This window comes from Lagopus leucura, unplaced genomic scaffold (assembly GCF_019238085.1).
Source record: "Lagopus leucura isolate 7727_CA_CO unplaced genomic scaffold, USGS_WTPT01 Super-Scaffold_100016, whole genome shotgun sequence".
Lineage (NCBI taxonomy): Eukaryota > Metazoa > Chordata > Aves > Galliformes > Phasianidae > Lagopus > Lagopus leucura.
This window is the reverse complement of record NW_024962270.1, coordinates 2,171,203-2,186,663: the sequence shown is the minus strand read 5'-3', so window position 1 is coordinate 2,186,663 and position 15,461 is coordinate 2,171,203. Positions and strand designations below refer to the sequence as shown.

At 44.0% G+C, this 15,461-nt stretch overlaps 1 protein-coding gene across 2 annotated transcripts; it reads left to right on the top strand.

Annotated features, from left to right (window-relative positions):
• Window positions 1–1,377: 1,377 nt before the first annotated feature.
• On the top strand, window positions 1,378–15,461 carry MOSPD1 (motile sperm domain containing 1). Of its 2 annotated transcripts, none has more exons than XM_042876563.1 (6): window positions 1,378–1,473; window positions 6,881–7,138; window positions 7,317–7,392; window positions 9,914–10,140; window positions 11,727–11,888; window positions 14,211–15,461. In XM_042876563.1, exons 2-6 carry the CDS (start codon window positions 6,985–6,987, stop codon window positions 14,240–14,242), a joined length of 651 nt encoding a protein of 216 aa, XP_042732497.1. In that variant the 5' UTR covers window positions 1,378–1,473; window positions 6,881–6,984; the 3' UTR covers window positions 14,243–15,461. The 2 variants fall into 2 exon arrangements, with proteins under 2 accessions (XP_042732497.1, XP_042732496.1); XM_042876562.1 differs by having other exon boundaries at window positions 9,914–10,143.

Genomic DNA, 15,461 nt, shown 5'->3' with positions numbered 1-15,461 from the left:
GTGGGAAGGGACCTCGAGGTCCAAACCCGCTGCCACAGGCAGGGCCACCAACCTCCACATTTAATACCAGCCCAGGCTGCTCAGGGCCTCATCCAACCTGGCCTTGAACACCTCCAGGAATGGGGCATCCACAGCCTCTCTGCACAGCTGTTCCAGCACCTCACCACTCTCATAGTGAAGAACTTCCCCCGACATCCAATCTAAACCTTCCCCCCCTCAACTTAAAACCATTTCCTTTCAAAGAGTTGATTCCCCTGCTGTTTATAGGCTCCCTTTATGTACTGAAGGGCTGCAATCAGGTCACTCCACAGCATTCTTTCCTCCAGGCTGAACAAGCCCAGCTCCCTCAGCCTGTCTTCATAGGGGAGGTGCTGCAGCCCCCTGATCATCTTAGTGGATCCAAAATGAGCTCTCAGAGAAGACCAGTCTGTCAATCAGTCTGAAAACAGTGATTCCAGCTTATTTGTAAGCATTTAGAACTACTACTTCTAGCTGATTGAAAGTTGTTCAGACACAAAATAAACTAGTTTTCACTGCACAGACTTCCAGAAATCGACAGGATTATAATTCCTACATATATTTCAACTGTAGTATTAAGTAATTTGTGGCTATGAAACTTCCTAATGAACTACGAGCAACGATGAGACCTGCAGAAGGATTTGGTAAAAGATGAGCATTAATGCATCTTGGCTGAACGGCAAAAGGAATAGTTTTCTTTTACTCCGCCTTTCACGACTTTTAACAGACAAAATACGTTGCTTTCTGTCCTGCATTGCTTCGGACACGAAATGCCAATGGCTGCTGTTTGTTTCATGCAGAATTGCAAGTCGTTTCACTCTGCTAATGGGTAAAAGATTTTGCAGCCCTACTGGCTTGGAAGGCTTAATTATAAATCTTAATTATTCACCCGGCCCGTAATAAAAGCGCCGCAGTGTCCATCTTACAGCTGCTAGTGGCCTCGCACACTGACTGTGGGGCTGGATTTTTCGCACAATGCAGTGCTAAGAAGCCCAAGGCAGAATAAAAACAAAGGCGATAACGGACAGTGCGCAAAAGGAGCCGAAGTCCACAAACAGCTTAACAAAAATGAGGCCGCTAAGTAAATAAGAGGAACACGGAACAAACGCAACTGCAGAGCAGCTCACAGGATCCACGCGTCGCTTCAGGCGTACTGCTGGACGACGGCCTGAGGGCACTGGCCAGCCGGGGGGAAGGAAAAACACCCCGAAAGCGCCCGCAGAACGGCCCACAGCGACCGCTCCCTGCCGACGGACCGGCCGACATGGCGGCGGGAGGCGGGAGCGAAGCGGCGGGGGCGGGGCTCGCTGACGTCTCGCGATGGCTGGAGGCAAGAGGGAGCCTGCCGCCATCCCGGCAGCCATAGCGACGACGCTACCCGCAGTGACGGGAGCAGGCGGGGGGGCGCCGCACAAAGGGGGCGCCGGGCGAGCCCGCAGCCAGCGGCCCCGAGCGGTGAGTGCGGGGAGGGGGGCGCCGCGCGACGCCGCCGGGGCGGGACAGGAACGCCGCCTCCTGCCCGCTTCCCTTACCGGCACGGAGCGCCGCCGGACCCGGCGAGGCCTCGCTGCCAGGCCTCAATGCCCAGCGCGGGCAGCGGGCCGGGCCAGGACGGGCTGTGAGGGGCGGCGGGGACGGCGCGCTGTGCCGGGCGGAGCGGGGCCGGGCTGTCGGAGCCCCGCCGCCGCCTCGATCTCCGCTCCCGAATAACAAAGGGGATACGTAGAGCGTGTGCCGTCGCTCCTGTTTCTCTGCCTTCAGTAGGTGCGTCTTAAGAGCCCAATTAGAGCGGCTTCTTTCCCGTGTTTCTCTCAAGGAAGAGCGTTTCCCGCAGTGAATCGGTGCCGTCCTGACATTTGATCTGTGCAGCTGAACCTGGGGATGAAAGGCCGTGTAGCGCCGTGTGAGTGCGAGGGCCGGGGCACAGCGCCCTTGTGCCCCCATAGCGCCCTGTGGAGGGAGCAGCAGCTGAGCCCGGCTGGGATTCCACGTGTCCCTGCTGCTGCACGCCCCTCAGGTGTGTTCGAACAAAGCTGCTGTTGTCACCTTGTCGGCGTCTGAAAAAGTCAAGGAAAAATAACTGGGCTGTGTTCTGGGTTGCGTTAAAAAAGGGGTGGCCAGCAGGAAGAGGGGGGTGATTGTCCCCTTCTATTCAGCTCTTGTGAGGCCCCATCTGCAGCGCTGCGTCCAGACACGGGGCTCCCAGCACAGGAAGGACGTGGAGCTCTTGGAGCGGGTTCAGAGGAGGGCACTAAGATGATCAGGGGCTGGAGCAGCTCTCCTGTGAGGAAAGGTTGACAGAACTGGGCTTGTTTAGCTTGGAGAAGGGAAGGCTTTGGGGAGACTTCATTGTGGCCTTCCAGAACTTGAAGGGAGCGTATTACAGGAGGGAGAATGGCTGTTTACGAGGCTGAATAGTGACAGGACAAGGGAGAGTGGTTTTAAACTGAGATGAGGACGTTTAGGTTAGATATTAGGAGGAAGTTTTTCACTCAGAGGGTGGTGATGCACTGGAACAGGTTGTACAAGGAGGCTGTGGATGCCCCATCCCTGGAGGCATTCAGGGCGAGGCTGGATGTGGCTCTGGGCAGCCTGGTCTGCTGGTTGGCAACCCTGCACACAGCAGGGGGTTGGAACTAGATGATTATTGTGGTCCTTTTCAACACAGACCATTCTGTGATTCTATGATGAAAGGTGTGGATCAAGCAAGTTGTGCTGTTGGTTCTAATAAGTGACCTCCTCTGAGAGTCTTCTGATTTCCAGCATCCTGAGGACAGTTCAGTGATGCTCTCATCGCTCTGTGCAGTAGCAGAGGGTTTGACAAGTCTCAGAGTGGTTCTGCCAGTTCTGATGTCACTGTCCACCCACTTCAGTGCTTTGCAGAATATGTGCCCTCGTAGGTCAGCAAACTGAAGTGAGGTTAACCAGCTTGCTCAAGGTCACAGGGTCAGTGACAGAGCTGGCAATAATGGAACGCAGCCATCCCCACCGCTGGCTCTGTGCTCATCACTGGATGACTCTCCCACATAATTGCAGGTAGTTTAAACATTGCGTTGCGTAAGTCTGTTTTGAGGCCTTCACATGCTTTTGGAAAGATGAAACGTTAATAGATCTGCTTCTTGTGCTCTGTTTGCATGGAGCTCACGCTGAAGCTTAAAATTCTCCTGGCACTGGGAGAAATTTCGAGGTCTTCATGGCTTATTTTGTGAATATGTGCTCAAAAGTCATCTGTACCTCAGTTGTGTGTTTGTTAAGTAAATGGTGTGGAAAAGCTCTTGTGTAGCTTTAGAGGGTAGATGATGGGATAGAACAGACATAGATTACACCTTAATTACAGTTTTTAAAAGGAGAATCTGGAAACTATGGCTCTAAAGAGTTCTCTGAATAAAGTGTTTACCAAATGATGTTCTGTCATTTGCCACTGTTTGAAAAAAGAAAAACCAAACAAGTGTACTGGGAAGCCATAGTGATGGGCTGATGAAAGTTAAAATGGAACAAAAAGCTTCCCCCTCCTTGATTTATTTTTTCTGCACGTAATTGTTAAATAAAACCAAATCAGAAGGGCTGTCATTTCTGAGCCTAGAGAGGTTTCACTTCATGTTTTTTGTTTTTTTTTCCTGTTAAGCTTATGAAGAAAGGGGTTTCAGAGGAAATGCTGACAGTTCATGCTGGTGTGACACATGCATTGTATATTTAGTAGCTTCAGGGAGGAGAGATCCTTAGTGAGCTGAAGAAAATATCAAGGATAGTGGTTGGTGTGGACCTCAGAGAGCGCTGGAAAGCAGGCTGGCATTGCTCAGGTGTTCCAGCTCAGCCCTGTCCTGCAGGGAGCCTTGAGTTTGGCACAGTCCTAATGCTGTGTGGAGTTGTGCTGGTGGTCATAGATAGAGACCACAGGTCTGTGTTTTGTAAGCATTTGTTTGTTCTTATCTTTGTGTTCTGGGATTAATACTGGTGACCATTGGCTGCACAAAGTGATCTGATAGGAGTTGCTGTGTTGTAGTGCAGCATGGAGAACAGCAATGGCCACGTTCCTTTTAAGTGCTCTGCCAACGGTGCCAAAGCAGCACTGCGTAGCTGTGCTCTGGGCATCAGCAGGAGTCCTGCTCTGGGTTTGATCCATGCAAAGGCATTTTCATGATACAGCCTTCCTCTGTTTAAAAAAAAATGACAGTTTGTTGTTGATGAGCACTATGTGAAAGCTGCACTACTAAATTGCCATACCTCCCCTGTGTTTGTACAACTTACAATGCTGTCTTTAGGAAAAGTACTTGTGCTGATATTACCTGGTGAGGTATCCCAGCAAGGCAACTTGTCAGCTGAAATAATTCTCTCAAAAGGAATGCTTGTGGCTTGCCTAGAAACCTACAACTTTATATCCTGAATGACACTGCTGTGTCAGCAAATGAGTCTGTTGTAGAGCTGAGTTTGCCAGACTTTACTTCTGCCAGTTTGAGTGCTAACTTCGTATCCAGCCAAGTTAAATAAGAAAAGGAAGCAATAATGGGATGCACTTCTTTTTAGGGTTGGTAGCTTTCAGTGTGAAAGCTTGTGGAATCCAGGAAGGTTTGTGCACTGTTACCAATGGATGTGTAAGAGCAAGACCTGCTGGTAGGCTTATGGTGCACAGCTCTGCGTGCTGTGATGTGTGGGCTGGGAGCACCTGGCTGCTTGCTGTTGGCTGAGCTGAGGAAACTGGAGCTGTGCAGTGATGCCAGAAATCAGAATGAAACCCATGCAGTGTTTAATGGGACTGTGGTACTCCATCCCTGGAGGCATTCAAGGCCAGGCTGGATGTGGCTCTGGTCTGGTGGTTGGTGACCCTGCACACAGCAGGGGGTTGAAACTAAGTGATCATTGTGGTCCTTTTAACGCAGGCCATTCTATGATTCTGTGATGCTTCATTTGCAATCATTAAATAAAAAACAAATGGTTTACATTTTAATAAATCTGGTCACCTAAATATCTGGCAGTACTTTGGTAGTGGTTGTACAGAAATAAAACACTTGTTAGGAAAGCGATTGTTCATTTCAAGAAGATGGCTCATATATCTGTTTGAGAGCCAGTTCTCATATGAACTTACTGTATACTGTGTTAATTTTGGGAGGAAAAAGAATTAAAAAAAGTACAAAATCTGTGCATCAGAAGCTTCAGAAGACATTATTTCCTATGCTGATTATTTGGCAGATAGTCATATTAATAATGTAATAACATATTTGATGTATATTGATCTATTTAATCTCATTCTGCAATGGCTCGTACAGTTTTGCAGGAAATATTGTTTGCAGCTGCTCCACGCAGTGATCTTAGAGCTCGTTCATTCCTCTGAAACAAAATGCATTTATGACAATTCTAGGAAGCACCACGGAGCCCAAATTGCCACTCACAGATCTGTTTCTTTTTCCAGTCCCTTCTTAATAAGGTAGCAGAGCATCAGCTTTGGAATGCTCTCACTGGGGATTTGTTTTCAGAGTATTCTTAGTAGCGTTGCAGTGAAGCGGAAATCAACCTGTGCTCTGCACAGCAAGTGGGCCCAGGGAAAGGTGTCCAGTGAGAGCAGTTCTCTAACGAGTCGCTGCTTTAAAAGGTAAAGAAACAGAAGAGCTTAACGAGAAACACAGCCTGTGCATCGAAAGATGGGGCTACAAAAATACCTTCTAGCAAACATTCGTTCCTGTCACGTTTCGAATACAAAGTGCAGATTTGGTGTTGGAAATGTAAACATCACGATGTTCTGGATGCAAAAATCCAAGCTTTTATTTTTGTTTGTTCGGGGTGCTATGGGAATTCAATGTAGACATTTCAGAAACTGAATTTCTTAAGGTGCAACCAGATCAGGTTATTCGTCTGGAGAACAGCTGGAACAGATGTTCTGTAAGGCTGCATTGAAAGCAGACATCGCAGCTCGTGAGCCTGTGGGAACTTTTAATTCGTTTATTATTTCCTATTGTAGAATAAAGCTGAGCCTCACAGGACACCTTTAGTTTGATAGTAAACCTAGGGGAAGTACAGTAAAATGTGACAATCTTGGGGGAAGAATAGGGGAAGCTGTTTCACTGTGTTGTGTCTGCAGTGTGTAAGGTCACTGGCATGCAGCGCGTGCTGAGGAATCTGCCCTTAATTTTATTGGACAAATTACAGTTGGGATTGTTGCTCGATCAGGTCAGAGGTTCTGGTTTTAGTTCTGGAATGAGACTTGGAATAAAAACTGTGGGGGTGGCAAAGGAGAATCACGATGGTTATGTTTTGTTTAGAGGCAGATTGGTAGAAAACCTTTCTCATTTCTTAACCCAGTAAGAAATCCAACATGTATCTCCTGTTATTCATCCCAGTTAATTTTCAATTCGTTGCCAGTAACTACTGTGCAATCATAACAAGACCTTAGTTTAGACAAAGCACGAAGATGTTCCCCATTCCTTTGTTCTGAATCTGCCTGTGTGAGCAGATACCTCAGTTGCACTTCATCCAGGAACGGCTGCACAGCTCACAGCGCAGTGAGATCCTTTCAGTGATGCCTGCTGCTTTGTTTCCTCATTTTGCTCTTTTCTCAACCGTTTGTTTTCTGAGGTGAGAGTGGCGTTTATTTGTGTCGTTTGCTTTGTGTTGCACAGTCATGTCACAGAGTGACGGCAGACTGGGGGCTGCACAAGTGCTGATCCATTTCTTTTGGAGCAGTTTGTTAAATGGATGCGATCTGGTGGGAATAGAAAAGGCATTGCCACGTTTTTGAATGACAATACTCGGTTATGCAGCTACCTGTATAGAGTTCTGCCTTCTTACATCTTTGTTGTCTGCCTCAGTTTACCAGAGGTTCAGGGAACAATCTTCTCACCTTCTCTCTTTTTTCCCTTTTTTCCTTCAGAATTGCCAAAATGCTTTGGAATTCTTAAACGATTCTAAAACTGAAGTTGCTGAAGATACAAAACTCATAAGAACACAAGAAGCAGCAAGGAGGATTCAGTGCCAATGCAGCAACAAAGAAGACAGCCAGAGTTAGTGGAAGGAAATCTTCCTGTCTTTGTTTTTCCTACAGAACTTATATTTTATGCAGATGACCAGTCGACACACAAGCAGGTGTTGACTCTATATAACCCCTATGAGTTTGCCTTAAAATTCAAAGGTGGGTTTCTTAGGTTAAGTTGTATTTAAGGATTAGTTGGTGATCTTGAACAATCCAATTATAGTTTGTGTAACGAATCATATTTGCGACAAAACCAAAGCCCTGTCTTCACGTGTATCTGTTGATGACTCAGGTGTTGATGTGTGACTTGTCACCTCTGCTGTCCTTTCCTTTGCAGTTCTCTGTACAACTCCAAATAAATATGCGGTGGTTGATGCGACCGGAGCAGTGAAGCCTCAGTGCTGTGTTGATATGTGAGTAAAAAGTGGTTTATTTTTCCCCTGATGTCTGATTACCTTAATTTCCTTCATTATTGTAAGAGGTAGTACATGATAGCAAACACAGCATAAACTATATAAATATTACCACGCTTTCCTGATCTCCTGTATTCTCGTGGCCATCCAGTCTTTACTGTTCTTTTACTCTAGGGCAAAAGTAATGGAGATTGCTTCTTTAGTTTTCTCTTTAAGCATAAACAGCATGCTACTAAATGCATCCTGTAGTATAGTTTGTGAACCATCAGTGAGAGTATGGAGTCTCTGAGTACTATCTTGTTATTTCTAACAAGAAGAACAAGACCACCCCTAGGGTTGGGATTTCTTTGGGAGAAATATTTGTTTGCAGATTGACAAAGTGAAAAAGTACAAAGTTCTACTGAACACACTTCTGGGACATATTTAACGAAGGTACTTTTGCCCATCCTTCACCCTGACCACCTGTCTTGTACTCTCTGCTCTCTCTTCCACCCCTCCTTCCCCCTTTACTTCTCCTTTCAGGTCCCAGCACCATAACAGAGGAGAAATGAATGCTGGTTAAGTTTACTCCAGTAACATGCAGGGCCTGCAGGCTGCTGGAATTCAAAGTAGAGCAAGAACCAATAGATATGATAAAATTGCCCAGGTTTTCTCATTGTGTTTGCAACATTATCTCTGTGAGGTACAGATAGAACAAAATCAATGAGAATATCAGTAAGCCACTGGCAGAGTTTAGTAGGCATTTACACATTCTCAATGTTTAGTTCATCTTTGGCTTAAACAAATGTGTTAAATAAGAGGTATGCCTATTTCCTGGGGAGTTTTTGTGTGGCAAAGAAAACCCCATCTGGTTCTATTGACGTTGTTGTCCAATGTCAGTGTTCACTGCAAAGCTATGAGCAGTACTAGGTAAGTGTGGCTGCTTGCCAGATAAACATATTCTACGGAGCTTCTAATTAAGCAGTGGCCTCTGGCAAGAAACATGAGCATGTATCTGTTTATAAGGGTCTGCAGAAAACATCTCTTTGCTTGGCAGCAGATGCATGTCTCATAGTGCAGCAGTATGTACAGATTTTGTTTAGGTCGATAGTAGCACATATAAGAGGAGAAAAAAACTGTAAAGGAAGTCTTAAAGGGAGAAATAATTTATTTAGTGCTCATAATCGTTTCTGAAAAGTTTATCCTGTATTAATAAAGGTAAAACCACTTTTTTCCCTCAGGATACAGCAACCTTCTTGAAGCCACACCACTTATACACAGGTGTTTTTTCAGGTTAGCTATTATTACCTTAGAAATTTAGAGTAGCCTCTTATAAAGAAGAAAAAAAAGTTTTCCACTCCAGAAAAATCCTTTGTTTTAACTCTAAGAGCTGCTATGACTTTTAAAAACCTGAATGTTTTCTTTTTTTAGTGCTAGATGGGTATTTTCATAATGAATCATAAATGCAGAGAGGAGGCAGGTGAGCAGAGCAATGTTGCAAAGGTCTGTATTGCCTTTGATCAGTGTTATTTTTAAACTGTGCCTTTTACATGTCCTACATATGATTTTTTTTTCATATTAAATACCATAAAAGTAGAAGTAATGTAACAGCTATCACAGTGCCTTAATTTTGAAACCATCCTGGCCAACTTGTTCAAAACAGCAGAGTTCACAGTGGTTGCTGGGCAGTACAAAAGTCTGTGAGGGAACAAATGGACTCCAGGCATGGCTCAGCTTTGCCTGTGCTGCAGTTGGGGTCTGACTGCAGCTTGTGTCGATAACAGCAGGCCTAACTCTTGCTAGCTGGTCAAGTGCTTGCAGTATTTCAGTTCAGGCTGCAGAATATGCTCAAGGTAGCAAGACTGCTGAGCAAAGCTTTGACAGCACAGAGCTCTGAGAGCCACGCTTGCTCACTTCTAGTATGGAAGGGATGGGAAAAGTTTATATTGCAGTTACGTGCCTTAAACTGGTGAGTTTCTGATTTCAAAAATCTCTTTAAATCTAGATGACTCTTACCCATAGAGAGAATTAGTTTTGCTTTTGGGAAAATATAATTTCAAAGCTTTGAGCCTGCTTTCCTGAAGAGACTTCTGCCATCACCTTGTCTGTCCAAGCTCTTGGCAGTCCTTTTTTTCCCCTATCTACCCCACGTCCCCCTCTACCTTTTGACATATTGGACAGCATAGAGCAAAATTGTTTGAAGAGGAGGCATCTTTCAGATAATGGATGTTCTGTGAAAAGTGGCAGTCAGGCCCCTAATGGTGTCTTCTGAGAAAGAATAGCTGTGGTTTTTTTGGCCAGCCAATTGGAGCAGATATATTTAGGAACTAGAATGCCCTGCCATGGTGCAGCAAACGGGGAGGAGAGAGACGAGGCAAGATCAGAGCTTCAAGAACATTGAGTGACTGAGCATAGAGTGGGGATGTGAACTACTGAATGCATCTGTGTGGGGAAAACAGGAAACATTGGCATTGCAGGGCGTGATTCCACATGAGGCATCGTTTTGACCAGCTCCTCTGCTTGACATTGTTGTACTCTGCAGTGTGATTCGTCACAGAGATGTTCGTGCTGCTCACTATGGTGTGATAGATAAATTCCGACTGCAAGTGTCTGAGCAAAGCCAGAGGAAAGCACTGGGGAGAAAGGAGATTATTGCTACTCTGCTTCCATCTGCAAAGGAACCACCACAGCAAAAGGAAGAGGAAGAAAAACGAATAAAGGAACACCTGTCTGAAAGTGTCTTTTTTGAGCAGACTTTGTGTCAACCAGGTAGTTGAAATCTTTATCCATCCTGTTCTCTGGATCAGTTTTGAATAGCTTAAATAATAGAAAGACTAGACTAAAATAAGCTTGAAAATAATTCTTATTAGTTACCTTTAGCACCAAAGGACGATTGCACTCGAGAAGCAAACTGTGACAGTTCTGCTTGTGCTGTCTTGATTAATAATAATTGTTTTTCTTCCTTGTCTGAAAAGTACACAAAAGCAGAATTGCCACTGGAAATTCTTTGTATTTTTTGTGTATGATGAAGTGAATCTAAAGTCTGGCAGAGCCTGGACCAAACAGCTCAAAGTGACAGGGAGAGAGAGAAAAAGCATTGATTCTTACTGGAAGTGCATCTGAATGGATCCTCAACCTCTGCTGAATTATAGTGTAATGTTCTTGTCACTGCTTGTTTTTCATGACAAGAACAAAAATAAGTTCCTGAAAAGAAACTGACTTGCTTGAGACTATTTCTCCTGCTAAAATCAAACTGTGTCAGCATTTATAAATGGTTTGCTGGCTGGTGAAACACCTTGTATTAAGAAAAAAAAACATCCATCTCCATATGTATTGCAGGAGGATACATGGTTAAACTAAACCTGCACTGTCTCTGGGCCCACAGAACACACTGTTAATGTGACAGTTGTTCCAGTACAGAGGGTTTGAACCATTCTGAACAATCTGATACTGGTCTTAATCCAAACACTGCTACTTCTTTTCTTTAAACCTTGAATTAAATTGTATTGCTTGCTTACAGAAGAGCAGCAAACAGCAACTTAAGGTCTTTGCATATAACCTGCAACCTAGAAAGAACAGTACTGGAATTAAAATAGGACACGCAAGCCAGTCACAGTGAGGATAGAAAACTTGGCTAAAAGCATTTGGTAATGTGTTAGTTGACAGTGCTAAGAACCACCTGTTAGAAATGAACAGCTTGAAGTGTGTCAGTGAGGAGGCTCCAGCCATTGAACTGCAGCACAGCAAAGAGCATGGAGGATAAATGAATCTGCAGTTTGCGTTTCCTTGTTTGGGTGACACTGGATTGTTGTGGTAGTTCAGTTCTCAAAGCAGGCTAAACATGCTACTCAGCTGTGGCATGTGACCTGGGGCAGGCCTTAAGTTCTCCCTTAAAGAAAGAGGGGAAACTCACCTGGGCCACCAGCTGTGCTCTTTCTGTAGCCAAAACTTGTTTGGAGGTGTAAGAGCTTTCTGCCTCTGTACTTCCTTTTAGTGTTCTTTCCCAATTAACTACTAATTGCACAGGGAATGTATCAGTGTCAGGATGCAGAGTGAAACCTCAAGCATTGCTGAAACATCTAACTGCCAGGAGTGTGTATATATAGCTACTAGGCCTGGCAGACTGTTCCTCTAGAAGGGAGAGATTTGGAAAGTCATGTGAAAGCAAATTCCAGCATCAGCCTTGGAACAGGAGCAGCCTCCTGCACTGCAAGATGCAGAAAGCTTAGGGAAGTGGATGTAAGTTGTTTTCCATCCCCTCCAAACTCAAAAAGATAAAGAAAATATCAAGGTAGTGCAGCTCTGATGTTGTGTGGGTAGATGCTCCCTACAAGTGGTACTGTTTTGTTTTTCAGAAAACAGACCTGCCTCATCGGGACCGAGTTTACTAACAGTCTTCCTGGGAATAGTGTGTATTGCAGCACTAATGCTACCTACATTGGGGGAAATGGAATCCCTGGTGCCTCTCTACCTCCATTTAAGTGTGAATCAAAAGTTAGTTGCTGCTTATGTTTTAGGTAAGTATTCTGGATTTCGTGTTTTAGAGGAGCTTTTGTGATTTGGGGAACTTCTCAGCTGTTTGTCAGCAGCTTCAGGAAACCTGGAGACAAAGAACTGCCTTACGTTTTCTTTTCCACCCCAGTTATATTTTACGTTACAGCCAGAATGATATGAGGGAAAATTGATTATAAATATTTTAGCCCAGATTTTAGTCAGTATTATATGCAGGCTTCCATGTACTAGTTTTGCCTCCATTTGATGACTGGCCCAATCACTCATACTTCTAATCACCTGCCAGCAAAACTGAGTGGAATGAATTATGTTTCTTACACTGAATACAGAGTTAATCTGTTGCAGAACCTAGAACTCTTCTGGTTCTGTTTCTCTCTCCAAGCCAAATAAGCTGGTCTGAAAGGCTGCGTTTGTCGTCTTCTTGATAAGCAGTTGAAATGTTCAAAAATAAATGGTTATTGTTGCTTACTAAGAGATCACTGCCATCCACACCTCTTCCTGATTGCTCACTTGCTCCTAAATTAGGAGCATAGAGAAGTTGCACGCTTCACTTGATTTGTCTATTTTTCTGTAGCTATTTCAGATTGGAAGAGCACTCGCACTTAACTCAGTTCTCCCACCCCCCTGCCTGGCAGAAATGAGAATTTAAAGGAAAGGAGATAGGCAGCTTCAAACTGAGAGCTGGAGGTGAGGTAGTGGTGGGAAAGAATATAAGATCTTGTTGATTAAATGCACGCAGTTTAGTGACTGACTTTGCTAAGTTCATCTGCTGAAAGGGTTTTAGATCTCACCTGCTGCTGACCAGAAGCCTATGTCTCTATCTGAGCTGATGGCACTGTATTTTCAGATTAGAACCTTGCAGTAATCCTGGTTTTATTTTTACCTCTAGTTTTGAAAATAGTCCCAGTTTCTGCTGGTGACAGCCATGGTGTTAAAGTGTTAAACCATTTGAATTCATACATTTGCAACAACTCACCTGTTCGTAGATGCGTTGTGAGGTTGCTACAGGTCTTGGTTCTACTGGGGGCAGGGTTCTTACTGCTCATAAAGGGCTCCTCTGGGTACAGCACTTATCTACAACACAAGTGGATTGCCCATACAAAGGTGCAAACACTTCCTTCCACAATGAAGTACAATGGATTGTTTAGTTTTTAACTGAAAAGGGAGGTTTGTTCCACACCAATGGGACTCGGTGACATGGGAGAAGAATTTGCTTCACAGAAATGAGTGAAACCCAGCCATGGTGCAGGTTGTTCTGTAGCACCTTCCAGAATCCTGTTACTCTGCAGTGATTTAAATAATCTGAATCAGGGCCTACAGCAGTTCTGGTATTTGGGATTGTCTGAGCTAATGCAGACCTTGACAAATAGCTGAACTATAATTCCTCTTTAATGGGATGAAATGCTTGTCTAATGGAGGGCAGCATTACAATTCTGTTCAGTCATGCTTTTATGTTTAAAATCTTTATCAAATAAGTTACATCAGTATGGAGAGGCAACAGAGCAAGAGAGCCTCAGCAATTTCTTTGTCTGGTAAAATCTGTAGGCTGTAAGATCTGTGCTGTGAAAGGCTATTATAGAAACGTATTCCAAGCCTGAAATAAGATTGCCTAAGAACTGATGAATTACTGTTCTGGTCTTTCAGAAGGCCTGTATGTTTTTCCATATGCCTCTTTGCCCTGTACTAAATACATTCATGGCTATGAACCTTTTTCTTATCAACACAATGGCAGTGGGTTTTTCAGTGTGGCAGTAGTAGGTTTTCTAACCCTGTATTTTCTGCTTTCATCCCTGTAGCCTATTTTTAATTGTTTGGGAGATTTTTAGGCCTCTGTCAGAGCAGACTTTTGTTTCCCTCCCTTCTCAAAGGTCACAAAGCCTGCAGAAAGCTCCCTGTGCAGACTGAGCAAAGATGAGTTCAGGACAAGTATTGTTCTGCAGAGAACTGAATAAAAATCACCATCTAGCTTTTAGCTAACCTGCCTTACTGATGACTCAGCATTTGAATTACGCTGCCCATAACCATCCCACATCAAAACCAATGGCTTCCATGCCCTTGTTAAACTTAGATTTCAACATGGATGAGATTTTGCAGCAGGCAGGTGGTTGTGCAGAGCAGTTATGGCTTCTTTGAGATTTAGCTACAAGGCAGCACTTCCCTATAATGGAACACCTGATTTTTGTCTACATCAGAATTTGGAGCAATACTCGTAGTACTTATGCAAGGGGGCTGTATGAACTCCTGCATGCATTACTTCTGCCCTGTGAAATAACTGTCTTCTCCATCTCGGAAAGTTAAAGCACTTGGTTCTTCATCCTTTCCTTCAGGTCTCATCACCATGGTTATTCTGAGAACATGAGCAATGACTTAGCAGGACATCAAACACCTTACTGTATATTCACATCATGAATGTGGACTGCCTTTTACTCCCATTGGGCTCATCGAGATGCTAGCAGCTCTGTTCAGTGATCTAAGATACCTTCAGAAGTGTAATATATTTTAACTATGTATAATAAATGAAAGACTCAAAGCACTTTTAGGTGCTTCTGTAACAGACAGCTATGAAATGTTCAGTGATACCTGTGAAAATAAATTGAAACACTTTTATATTTACGCCTACTGTAAAAAAAAATCCTTATTAAAGCAAACATTTGTTATTTTTAGTCTATGTTCACATCAGTGCGTGATCACTATAAAAGCAAACTGTCATGTAAGCGTTCCTTTGGTTTGTGGCTGTACATGCTGAGGCTGATGCCTGACACTTCTGTATGTGTACCAGAAGGATGGCAGTCGTGGCTGATCATTGAAGCAAATGGAAAATTTCATCAGTGAAACTATGAAATAAACCATTACGTTTAGGTGAAGAAGTAATTCTCAAATTCCTTACTTCACTGTTAACCGTGTATCACTGAGTGCTGGTTTTCTTACCTGGGGAAGTAATTTCTGCAACAGACATTTTGTATCGACTGTAGACAATAAAGACCAGTTCTGTAATCAGATCCCTTCATTTCTCAGGGCTGCGTGCAACCTGTGAGCTGCGTGGCATTAACAGAACCTGAACCCGCACTGCACACCAGTATAGAATTCAGCCCCTTTTCCAGTTTTACAGACCAAACTAAGCAGAGCAGCAGAGACATTTTTGTCTCCACCTTCCCCCACCACACCTTGCAGCTGAGGCAGGATTTCCTTGGTACGAGGAACTCCTGCTCAAAGTCCAGCGTTTCATTCCAGGTGAACATTCACCCCATTTCACATTTCATTGTAGAGATGTTTAATTATAACATTTCTACTGCTTCATTTCACTATGACTGCATTTGGTTCATGCATACAGATTTATAAGGAGTCTGTATAATAAATATGCTTTGATTTGTATATGGAACGTTTTGGAAGTTAAGCTTCCCCCTTCTGCATGTTACAGGTCACTTTTGTGGGCTTTGTGCACAGAAGCACAAGGAAACCACACAGATGTTGCTGTTTAAAAAACGATGAGGTTGAATTTACATTAATAACTGCTGTAAATTTCTTACATGTAACACCCCCAGTCTTTAAAGGGCAATAAAAACGTTACTTCAGCTTGA

Excerpts from the sequence above, each read along its gene's own strand:
- MOSPD1 (XM_042876562.1), top strand. The coding sequence starts at position 6,985 with ATGCAGCAACAAAGAAGACAGCCAGAGTTAGTGGAAGGAAATCTTCCT. Across the intron at positions 7,139-7,316 it reads GTTTGCCTTAAAATTCAAAG|TTCTCTGTACAACTCCAAAT; the intron begins GTGGGTTTCTTA and ends TTTCCTTTGCAG. Across the intron at positions 7,393-9,913 it reads CCTCAGTGCTGTGTTGATAT|TGTGATTCGTCACAGAGATG; the intron begins GTGAGTAAAAAG and ends TGTACTCTGCAG.